At 45.0% G+C, this 12098-nt stretch overlaps 1 protein-coding gene across 1 annotated transcript in view; it reads right to left on the reverse strand.

Moving 5' to 3' along the window:
- spns2 (SPNS lysolipid transporter 2, sphingosine-1-phosphate) overlaps positions 1 to 10483 on the reverse strand; it is a 109016-nt gene extending 98533 nt beyond the window's left edge. The window contains exon 1 of the mRNA XM_073053820.1: positions 9856 to 10483. Coding sequence (XP_072909921.1) covers positions 9856 to 10069 — 214 coding nt within the window. The 5' untranslated portion in view covers positions 10070 to 10483. The remainder of the gene's footprint in view (positions 1 to 9855) is intronic.
- Positions 10484 to 12098: the final 1615 nt, after the last annotated feature.

Genomic DNA, 12098 nt, shown 5'->3' on the forward strand with positions numbered 1-12098 from the left:
GTGTGTGTCTTCAAGCTGCTGTACCTCTTTCCTGATGGTAAGACTGAGAAGAGGACATGTCCTGGGTGGTGGGGCCACCCAAATGATGGATGCTGCCCTCGAGTCACATTGTACCAAGGTGGTTGAAGGTTGTACCAAGAGGGTTGAAGGACTGTTATCATTTGTTTTGTCCAGCCATTCGTCCTCTTTGAAATCCACAGTTCGATGGGTCTCAGCCCACAATTTGGGCTAACTCACTGAAGCTGATTTAAGAAAGCATTGCGAGCTTCACAGTGAGATCACATGCTTGGTTGGTGGTGTCAGAGTAGAATAAACTCTGCTGATGTTGGGCTGTATCTAAGGAGCTTCACTGTGAAGTATGTATCTCTAGCAGCAGACTCTTAGGACTTTGTTATGTGCAGCCTAAATGTAAATTGCAACTGTGATGAGTTTTCAAACATGATGTAATTGACTTGGGGATAATACTTGGGGATGTCCTGGATTACATGTCATTGAATTTACAGTAGTTGAGATGTTCAAAAACATTTTGCCCTCTCTGACTTTTTCTTTTGTCGGTTAATTTTTTTTTAACCCTGAGCAACAATTCCGTTTTTTCCTCAGTAATAACCAGTTTTGTCAAAAGTCCATGAAACAAAACTAGTCCAAAGCCCACAATCATGACTGTGTGCCTGGGGTGTAGGAACACTTGTGATTATTTGGCCTTCTCACAGATACAGTGTAAATTCACTCACTGCTGCCACAGTCCAGTTTACACCCAGAACCTAACATTGTAGCAAAGCCGGTTCAGTAAGTACGAACACTTTTGCTTGAACTGGGTTTTTTTGCTGTAATTGATTACCTACCTAAACTTCAGATATTATTAATTGATTTGCATTGACTCATGGGTCAGTGAATGTACATTGTACAATCGGTATTACTCGACTAGTGTTTTGTTTTTTATCATTCCCCTCTGGCACTGGGCTTTCCCCACAAGATAACCTGAATTATTGTGCCTTAAATGTATCTCCAAGGCCAGTCATCACTCAGCAATCCCATTGTGGGCATTTTCCAGGAGGTTTTCAGAAGTGTTTGGCTGATTCTTCTCAGGATTAGCTGCCCAATTGCCCCTCTGGATGTCACCAATTAATTCAGCAGAAATTAAACATCAGATCTGGCCCTTGCCTAGTTTACAGACTGCCCCCACTGGGCTGTGAACTCAATCAACAGACTTAGAGTGAGTGAATTAAAATCACAGCAAGTAGCTTTGAACAAAACAAAATGTGTCTAAAACCTCGGGTGTGCTAATGACATTGAATATGCTGCCACGGAAAAAATATCAATCACAGAACAACAAACCATGTATCGTGAGATCTACAGGACTGTACAAAAGTCTTAGGCTCATATATATCGCTAAGGTGCACAATACTATATTTGTCAGCGTGGAGCAGAGAGCAAGTCTGTAAATCTGGCAGGAGCAAAGGATGTTGGGAACAGGGAGGGTGAAGTATCATGGGAGGGGTGTGGGACAGGTGGCAGAGAAGGAATGCCAGGGGCAGGTGCAGACACACCCAGCCCTGAGACACCAGGCAAGGTCATTTGATTCTAAACGACTGGCTTATTGATCATTACAGAATGTCTCTCTGGTGCTTCCCCATCCCCTTTTCTCCAACCATGATTCCCCTCTCCGTGCCTCCTTCCCACTCTCAGTCCACAACAGAGACCCATATCAGAATCAGGTTTATCATCACTCACATATGTCTTGATTTTTTTTTTGCAGCAGAAAAGTGCAATTGCATAAAGTTATTACAGTACTGTGCTAAAGTCTTAAACACCCTGTATGTGCCTAAGACTTCTGCACAGTGTTGTACATCACTTTTTAATATGCTTATTAACATCCACACTGAAACACTAAACAAACACACATATGCATAGAACTATGTGCACACAGACACAGAAATGAACCTGTAGGGGGAGGGGGGAAGAGAGAGAGAGAGAGAGGGAGGGAGAGAGAGAGAGAGAGAGAGAGAGGAGAGAGAGAGAGAGAGAGAGAGAGAGAGAGAGAGAGAGAGAGAGAGAGAGAGAGAGAGAGAGAGAGAGAGAGAGGAGAGAGAGAGAGAGAGAGAGAGAGAGTCCCTGCCTTCAATGGCACTCCTCACAGGACAATAATTATAGCCCTGCATTGAGAGCAGTTGGTCTGGTCTTGGACCTGATAACTTGAGTGTTGGGTTCAGTGTGCACCTTATAATTGTTGTGAGTTCGGTTTCCCTAGCTGAGAAAACCTGTTTCTTCACCCTCGCTCATATAAGATTACAATCTGACTTCAGATCAAAGTGACTTCCCAAAATTAACATTGGAGAGGTTGCATTTCTGGAATATGGAGTTGCATCGTCCCCACTAAAGTAGCAGGAAACTGCTAGCTCATTGTCACCCTTTCTTGGATCACCTGTCACTTTAATTCTCCACTTTTCTCTCTCCCTCTGCCTGTGGTATCTTATATTGTTCCAACAAAGCCAAATAAACCAGTGAGAAACACGAACTTGTCTCCTGTAGGCTTGTGACAGCCCTCAGAGATTAACAGTGAATTCAAGTATTTCAGATAACCAGCCTTTCCAGTTTGTGTCAGAACTGGCCAGTCATAATGGGAGCTCATCTTAGTCTTTACTTTGAGCTACCTTTATAAACTTATTTATGGAATGATCTGTCTGGATGGCATGGAAACACAAGGTCTCAGTTCATGTGGCAATGATAAACCAATTACCACATTAAGTATGTTTATCTCTCTCCACCAACACTGCCTGGTTTGCTGGGTATCTCCCCCCTTCCCTCTCAGTCCTGAAGAAGGGCCTCAGCCCGCAAAGTTGACTGTTTACTCTTTTCCATAGCTGCTGCCTGACCTGCTGAGTACTTCCAGCACTTTGCGTGTGTTGCTTTGGATTCCCAGCATCTGCAGACTTTCTCATGTTTGGGTATTTCCAACACTACACTGCAGGTTTCCAGCAAATGTTTGTATCTTACAGTTCCAGCATATCTATTTCTTCCTTCTCTTAAACATCGTAAACATTCACTACTACCACCAGCAGTATACAGCAGCTACCGCCTGTACCATCCAAACAATGAACTACAATTCCTCACCTGATAAACCCAAACTTGCAACTCTAACTAGTAAGAAGGTCAACAGGTATGTGTAAAGACCACTACTGCGGGTGCCCTTTCAATCCATGCTCCATTCTACCTTGGAAATAATCCTTCTGTGTTGATAGGTACAAGTCCAGGAAATCCCCATCTCACTCCAGGGGGAGCACTTTTGTCAGAAGGAAACAGGTGCTCAAATGAACTATGAGAAATGAGTGCCAACCATGCCTTATGTAGATTAATTCATTAAATGGAATTTTACAGAACTACTCCACACACTACATGTGAAGCATACAATTGACCCGGTTCCTAAAAAATACTCCAAAGTTAGGAACTATTCAATCATTCTACACCCTACCAATTAATCCAACTGTGACATATATACTTAGCCCACTCCCTGGCGATGAAATATACAATTACCCCAACTGTGAACTATATAATAATTCCACTCCCTGGCTGGGAAATATACAATTACCTACCTTTATAATGTACACGTAACTGCTCATTGGCACATGTCAGATGGATGAACAACACCAACGTTCACCAGTTCCTCTGCACGAGGATAACACTGATTTTGCTTTTTGACCTGATAATCATTTCAGTCATTAAAAGGGCAGTTTAATGAGGCATTTCTTTTGTGGTTTTACATATGTAGCAGCTTCCACAGTCCACTGCGAGCCAATTATGGGTGTCCCCGCTGTACAGAAGTTCGCTTTACACCACTTCGCTTTTACAAAAGACCTACATTTGTACCTGTTTTCGCTAACCGAAAGAAATCTGAAGAGGATTTACGCTTTTACGAAAAAAGGCGCCTGCTTTAAACTTGCGTTTACCTCAAGAAAGACCACCATGACCGTGAAGCCTTGAGCGGGCAAGTGTGCACGCATGCATGTACGTTCCGGTTTTTTTAGGTTTTATGTGCTATTTAGTATGATTTGGTAGGTTATTTTTTGGGTCTGGGAATGCTCAAAGATTTTTCCCATATAAATTAATGGGCTTCTTCGCTTTATGCCATTTCGGCTTATGAAAGGTTTCATAGGAACGCTCTACTTTCGGATAGCAGAGGAAACCTGTATGCACGTGTCAGAGGCAAATACCCCATTAAGTTATTCTCATCTGAAATATTTCCAAAGCAGTGATTGAAAGATTGACAGACAACGCATCCCACAGAAAGGTGACCAAAAGCTTCATTGAAGAGGTGGGCTTCAAGAAGGATCTTAAATAAATTGGCCAGGCGTTCTAGACATCATACAGCTGAGAGCCCATTACCACTGGCAGAGAGCCTGGATTTCAAGGAGTGCACAACTGAGCAAAGGCTACAGTACGAGGAGATGTTGGAGGGAGGGGGTAGTGTGTGGAGGATGAGAAAGACCACAAGCAGTCTCAAAAGCCACGATGAAGTTTTAAGAGCAAAGCATTGGAGAAGGCACCAGTGGGGCTCAGTAAGCAGAGGTGGAGCAGAAATAGGGAATTTAATTTGGTCATTGGTTCATTATTGTCACGTGCCAAGGTACAACGAAAAACGTAGCATTCATACGGATCATTTCGTTACAATGAGAATAATAAGGAAAAACAATAACATGATGGTGCAGACAGACAGAAAGGTGCAAAAACATAATGAGGGAGACTGCGAGGTTAAGAGAGAGACACCGTGAGTTAGATATGATAGTGCAGCTTTGGCTAGCATTTATTGTGAGCTTCATTAGCATTCTAGTTCAGCTGCCTCACCTGCTGAGAATTCCCAGGGTTTTCCATTTAAATTTCAGATATCTCAGCATTACTGAGATTTTGTTTATACGATAGAGATGTGATGAAAGAATAGCTCTCTCCCAGCTCTATGGACAATGTGTATGGTCTGGCTCAGGGGCAGGCAATTGTTGATCCAGGAATGGTGGCTAAAGACGGCAGGTTCACCTCTCCGAGTTACCTTACTTAATATGAAATACTGACAAAACAGTGCATCGTATCAGAGGGAATAATCTGCATAATCCAGAGAAAGAACTGGAAGACAGAGCTGTATCTTCTGTGTGCATTCAAATCAACTTTGTTACTATGAACATATGAATCAATGCAGTTACAGCACCGTTAAGCATTTGATGCTAATCTGTACCTAACGAGTATTAACGTACAATGTATATATTAGTGTTAAAACAGCAACCACAGTAAAGGCAATATTTAGATCTTGCAGGAACTGTTCAACTCACATTATAAATGATAAAAAGAACTGCAGATGTTGAAATAAAAACAGACAATGCAGAAAACACTCAGCAGCTGTGGTAATATCTGTGGGAAAAGAATCGGAGTTCAACAGAAACCTGAAACAGACATTATTTGATCTGCTGAGAATTTCCAGAATTTCCTGCTTTTATCACCACACCTGCAGACAGTCCTCTATCCATGCTAGTATCCTATAATACCAAGGGCTCTTATCTTGTTAAGCACTCTCATATACTGCACCTAGTCAAAGGCCTTCTGAAAATCCAAGTACACAGTATCCACCAATTCTCCTTTGTCTATCCTGCCTGTTATTTCATCAAAGAATTCCAACAGATTTATCAGGCAAGATAAGAAGACCATGCTGATCTTGGTCTGTTTGATCATGTGCCTCCAATTATCCCAAAACCACTTCCAACATCTTCCCAACCACTGAGGTCAACTGGCCTAGAATTTCCTTTCTTTGGCTTTCTTTTTTGAAGAGTGGAGAGACATCTGCCATTTTCCAGTGCTCTAGAATAATGCCAGAATCTAGCGATCGGTATCAATGCCTCCACAATCTCCTGAGCCACCTCTTCCAGAATCCTGGGGTGTTGACCATCTGGTGCAGGTGACTTATCCACCTTCAGACCTTTCCGCTTCCCAAGCACCTTCTCTTCAGTAACAGCAATTGCACTCACTTCTGCTCCCCGACACTCTCGAATCTCCAACTTACAGTTGCAAAATACTTATTCAGTTTGTCCACCATTTGCTTGTTCCTCATTACTACCTCTCCAGCATCATCTTCCAATGGTCCAATTATCTACTTTTGCCTCTCTTTTATTCTTTATATATCTGAAAAAAATGTTGGTATCCTCTCTGATATTATTGCCTATTTCATATTTCATCTTTCCCCTCCTTATGACTTTTTAATTGCATTGTTAGTTTTTTAAAAATTTCCCAATCTTCTAACTTCCCATTAATTTTTGCTCTATTATATGCCCCCTCTTTTGCTTTTATGTTGTTTTTGACTTCCTTTGTCAGCCACAGTTGCATCATCCTGCCTTTAGAATACTTCTTTGGGATGTATTTATCCTGTGCCTTCCTAATTGCTCCCAGAATCTCCAGCCATTCTGTTATGCTGTTATCCATGCTAGTGTTCCCTTTCAATCAACCTTGGCCAGCTCCTCTCTCACGCTTCTATACTCCCTTTACTCCACTGTAAGACTGACACATCTGACTTTAGCTTCTCCCTCTCAAATTGCAGGGTAACATCTATCATATTATGATCACTTTCTCCTAAGGGTTCCTTTATCTCAAGCTCCCTAATCAAATTTGGTTCATTATACAACACTCAAACCAGAATAGCCTTTCCCCAAGAGGGCTCAACCACAAGCTGCTCTAAAAAGTAATCTCATGGGCATTCTACAAATTCCCAGCAGCAACCTAATTTTCCAAATCTACCTGCATATTGAAATTCTCCAATATAATCATAACATTGCCCTTTTCCATCTCCCATTGTAATTTGGAGGCCTGTATACAACTTCCATCAAGGTCTTTTACCCTTTTACCCAATGAGGTTTCAGGGTACTTGAAAGAACATGGCAAAATAGGCCAAAGGCAACATGGTTTCCTTAAGGGAAAATCTTGCCTGACAAATTTGTTGAAATTCTTTGAGGAAATAATAAGCAGAATAGACAAAGGAGAACTGGTGGACATTGTTTATTAGGATTTTCAAAATGCATTTGACAAAGTGCCACTCATGAAGCTGCTTAAAAGATAAGAGCCCATGGTATTCAGTAAAATCACTAGCATGTATGAAGATTGGCTGACTGGCAGAAGGCAAAGAGCGGCTGTCGGTGACTAGTGTTGTTAGGACTGCTTCTTTTTACATTATGTGTCAATGATTTGGATGTTGGAATTTATGGCTTTGTGGCCAAGTTTGCAGACAATACAAAGATAGGTGGAGGGGCAGGTAGTGTTGAGGAAGAAGGGAGGCTGTAGAAGGACTTAGGCAAATTAGGAGAATGAGCAAAGGAGTGGCAGTTGGAGTACAGTGTCAGGAAGTGTACGGTCATGCATTTCATTAGAAGGAATTAAAGCACAGACTATTTTCTAAACAGACAGAAAATTCAAAAATTCGAGATGCAAAGGGACTTGGAGTCCTCATGCAGGGCTCGCTAAAGGTGATCATGCAGGTTGAGTTGGTGTTGGCGAAGGCAAATGCAACGTTAGCATTAAATTCAAGAGGACTAAAATATAAAAGCAAGGATGTAATTCTGAGGTTTCATTACACACTGGTGAGCCCCACTTGGAGTATGTGAGCAGGATTTAGCCCCTTCGCTAAGAAAGGATGCGCTGACATTGGAGAGGGATCCGAGGATGTTCACGAGAAAGATTCCAGGAATGAACAGGTTATTGTATGATCAGCGTTTGATGGCTCTGGGCTTGTACTCCCTGCAATTTAGAAGAATGGGGGTGGGAGATCTTATTAAAACCTATCGAATGCTGAAAACCCTAGAAAGAGTGGATGTAGAGAGGATATTTCCTATAGTGGGGGAGTTTACGACCAGAGGGCACAGCCTCAGAATAGAGGGACATCCATTTATGATGGACATTAGGAGGGTGGTGAACCTGCGGAATTCATTGCCACAGGCGACTACGAAGGCCAAGTCACTGGGTGTATTTAGGATGGAAGTTGATAGGTTTTTGATTAGTCAGGGTGCGAAATTTTACAGGGAGAAGGCAGGAGAATGGGGTTGAGAGGGAAAATGGATCGGCCATAATGAAATAGCGGGGCAAACTGGATGGGTCAAATAACTGGATGGCATCTATATTTTGTGGTTCAGAATGTTCCACACTTGCAGAGTGAATAGACTGGTGGGGCATCTTCCATCTCAATCAATTGCAGTAATATTATCTGTCACAATCCTTAACCAGGTGGCTTAATATGAAAGAACAATAGAGAAGGAAATGGGACAGAGTGCAAAATGTACTAAAAGTGAGAAAAGAGAAAGATTGTGTTAAGAGATGAAAGAATACGAACGGGACAAGAAAACATGTAAGAAAAATAACTATCTGTACGAATTAAAAACTGCACATTTTCAATTTGTTCCTAAGCAGAAAATATCTAATGATGTTGCAAAAGCATAAATCATGTCATTATACGGATACTTGTGCTATTAAGTTCCAAGCCCGACTTTCTGTGGCGAGTCCAACTAACATCTAGATGCAGGAATTCTGAATAATTTAGGGATCTTTAGGAGAATATGGTGGCTTTGCCAGAATAGTCATTTTTTTAAACAAGTTATTGCCATTTTACAATTTATTACCCTTTCCTGGTGGAGACAAAAGTGTGAAGGTTCTAATCGATCTACACAGTAAAACAGCATAAACGATAAAACATCATTGTCTGTAAAATCGGAGGAACAGTGTCGTGTGCAGTTGACGGGGAGACCTCTCATTCTACTTTGAAGCATTCACTCGATTTGACCTCCTAGGACAGTCACTAATGGACGGTCTCTCTATTAAGTCAATCCTGGAATCAGAGTTCAAAATGCTCTTACAGGGCAACCTAGAGTGGATTTAATAATTTATCGGAAATACAGAACAATCTATTAAAACTTGCACCTGCATCCTACATCCGATGGTGGTAATATACAAAAGAATTTAGGAATTGGTTGTCAAAACCACCCTTTCACTCAGCATCGGTAATGAATTTGTATAGTTTTAAGAAAAGGAATCCAATAATCCAATTTATAAAATTAATCTCGAGAGACTAACCAGACCCCCCCCCCCCCCCCCACATTAACAGTCCTTCGCCATTTTAGGTGCTCAACCTCTGCGGGCAATGAAGAACCGCGGCGAATAAGGAAAGACTGCGAACTAGTAGCTGGAGCTCGAAACTACAGAAGTCAAGTGTGCAGTAATGCATCCACTGACCGGGCCCTTCCCATCGCATCCATCGCACACAGCCAACAAGTTAACGGTGTTGGCGCTCGCGATTTGACCCGCTCCATTGTTTCTGGGCTAACCTGCAACGGCTGCGTGACTGCTCCAGCCAAACTGCCCACAAGCTTGCGGTGGCGCCTTGGGACAGGTGACCCGCGACCTCTGCGCCTTCTTCCCCGGGATGCCCGGAACCAGCCGAAGCTGATGTGAGTTAGGGTCAGGATTAAGTTCAAGAGCGAGAGATAGCGGACAGCTTGGCATTCCATCTCCTGAACGACTCGACCCATTTCAATGGACGAGGTGGTTGAGGCGGAGACATTAAAAACATCTTTTTAAAAAAACCACTGGGACAGGTACACTGACAGGAAAGGTTTAGAACGATCCGGGCCAATGGGACTAGCTGAGAAGGTCATCTTTGTCAGTACGGATGAGTTGGGCCGAAGGGACCGTTCCCGTTCTGTACAGCCCTGTAACTGAAACCCATCAGCGGGGAGCAGTGACCAGTGGTGTCCCCGCTGGAGACCCCTCCCTCCCCCCCCCCCCAAGGCAGGTGCATAAGTTTCCCTGTAAGATGCCCCATGCCCGGTGGGTAGCCGTTACCTGCCACGGTGTAGCGATCCATGTAATTCACCACGTAGCCGAAGCTCAGCACTCCCGCTGCGATGTGCGGGCGCAGCCGGTACAGAGCCCGGAATTTCTCCGCCGGGCTGGATGCCGAGTCGCCGATCGGGACCGAGCCGCTGAGTGTCTGGATCTCCTCCGAGGAGACGGAGACGGAGAGCGGGCACTCGGACGTGTCCTTATCCACACACATCTTCCCGGGGAGCCGCAGCCTGTGCCGGGGTGACCGAGGCTGTTGGAACCTGTGTGAAGCTCCTCCTTGAAAACAAACAGCGCTTGTGTGTGTGTGTGTGTTTGTGTGCGATAAACAGCGTATTTACATCAACCTCGGCTCCCGCACAAGCACCCCGCGCCCACCGCTCTTGCCATCCAATGCAATCATTGAAGACTCCACTAATGCGTGGTTTCCGATTAACCTCGTCCCTCCCCCTTTGGGTTTCCCTGGGCGTCTCTAACACAAGCCCGAAATACGTTGGCCAAATGAAGGTACGAGTGCGGATAACGCTTCCTCTGGCGCTCGGAGAAACGCGCCTCCTGACCAGCGCTCCGAACATCCTTTGATCCTCCCCAAACACCCACTGTACCACATTCGTGTTTGAATTTAAATGGTATATCACTGCACTTATCTGTTTACAGTTCACACTCGTCCGAACAATTCTCTTATTTTAAACCTCACTCAGATTTTAAAGGAAGTTGTTAAGAACTTGCAATCGCGCAAAATATTAGAAGTTCGGGCACAGCTTCCTGAGTTTCTAATTTTGGAGGGTTCTTTTTTGTATTATTCCGTATTTTGTGAGAAAATTTGTGAGTTTATGGGCGTAGGAAATTTACTTAAATTACTTTGCGTTTCCCGTGAGAAACTTTTAGGTTTTCCCGAAGGATGGGGGCACGGAAAGCAACCGAAATAAAACCGCGATCAGGAGGTCAGAGGTTGAGAATGACAGTCGGTGTGGTTGCCCCTCTGTCACGGTCTGGAGGTCAGAGGTTGAGAATGACAGTCGGTGTAGTTGCCCCTCTGTCACGGTCTGGAGGTCAGAGGTTGAGAATGACAGTCGGTGTAGTTGCCCCTCTGTCACGGTCTGGAGGTCAGAGGTTGAGAATGACAGTCGGTGTAGTTGCCCCTCTGTCACGGTCTGGAGGTCAGAGGTTGAGAATGACAGTCGGTGTAGTTGCCCCTCTGTCACGGTCTGGAGGTCAGAGGTTGAGAGTGACAGTCGGTGTAGTTGCCCCTCTGTCACGGTCTGGAGGTCAGAGGTTGAGAATGACAGTCGGTGTAGTTGCCCCTCTGTCACGGTCTGGAGGTCAGAGGTTGAGAATGACAGTCGGTGTAGTTGCCCCTCTGTCACGGTCTGGAGGTCAGAGGTTGAGAATGACAGTCGGTGTAGTTGCCCCTCTGTCACGGTCTGGAGGTCAGAGGTTGAGAATGACAGTCGGTGTAGTTGCCCCTCTGTCACGATCAGGAGGTCAGAGGTTGAGAATGACAGTCGGTGTAGTTGCCCCTCTGTCACGGTCTGGAGGTCAGAGGTTGAGAATGACAGTCGGTGTAGTTGCCCCTCTGTCGCCATCAGGAGGTCAGAGGTTGAGAATGACAGTCGGTGTAGTTGCCCCTCTGTCACGGTCTGGAGGTCAGAGGTTGAGAGTGAATGCATCTCTGTCGTGGTCTGGAGTTGGCACGACTGTTGGCATTCATCCCCCAGCAGCAAGTCTCTTTGAGAATGGGAATGACAGTGTCGCCGTGTCCTGCGAGATCCCTCACCCAATGCGATGCTGAAGGGAGCTCTCTCGCTGCAGTGGGACACCACAGGTTCCAGCTCACTGCTGGGTGGGAGCCTCCGGCTGCAGTGGGACACCACAGGTTCCAGCTCACTGCTGGGTGGGATCTCTCTCACTGCAGTGGGACACCACAGGTTCCAGCTCACTGCTGGGTGGGATCTCTCTCACTGCAGTGGGACACCACAGGTTCCAGCTCACTGCTGGGTGGGATCTCTCTCTCTGCAGTGGGACACCACAGGTTCCAGCTCACTGCTGGGTGGGATCTCTCTCGCTGCAGTGGGACACCACAGGTTCCAGCTCACTGCTGGGTGGGAGCTCTCTCACTGCAGTGGGACACCACAGGTTCCAGCTCACTGCTGGGTGGGAGCTCTCTCACTGCAGTGGGACACCACAGGTTCCAGCTCACTGCTGGGTGGGATCTCTCTCACTGCAGTGGGACACCACAGGTT

The sequence above is a fragment of the Hemitrygon akajei genome, chromosome 8 (genome assembly GCF_048418815.1).
Source record: "Hemitrygon akajei chromosome 8, sHemAka1.3, whole genome shotgun sequence".
Taxonomy (NCBI): domain Eukaryota; kingdom Metazoa; phylum Chordata; class Chondrichthyes; order Myliobatiformes; family Dasyatidae; genus Hemitrygon; species Hemitrygon akajei.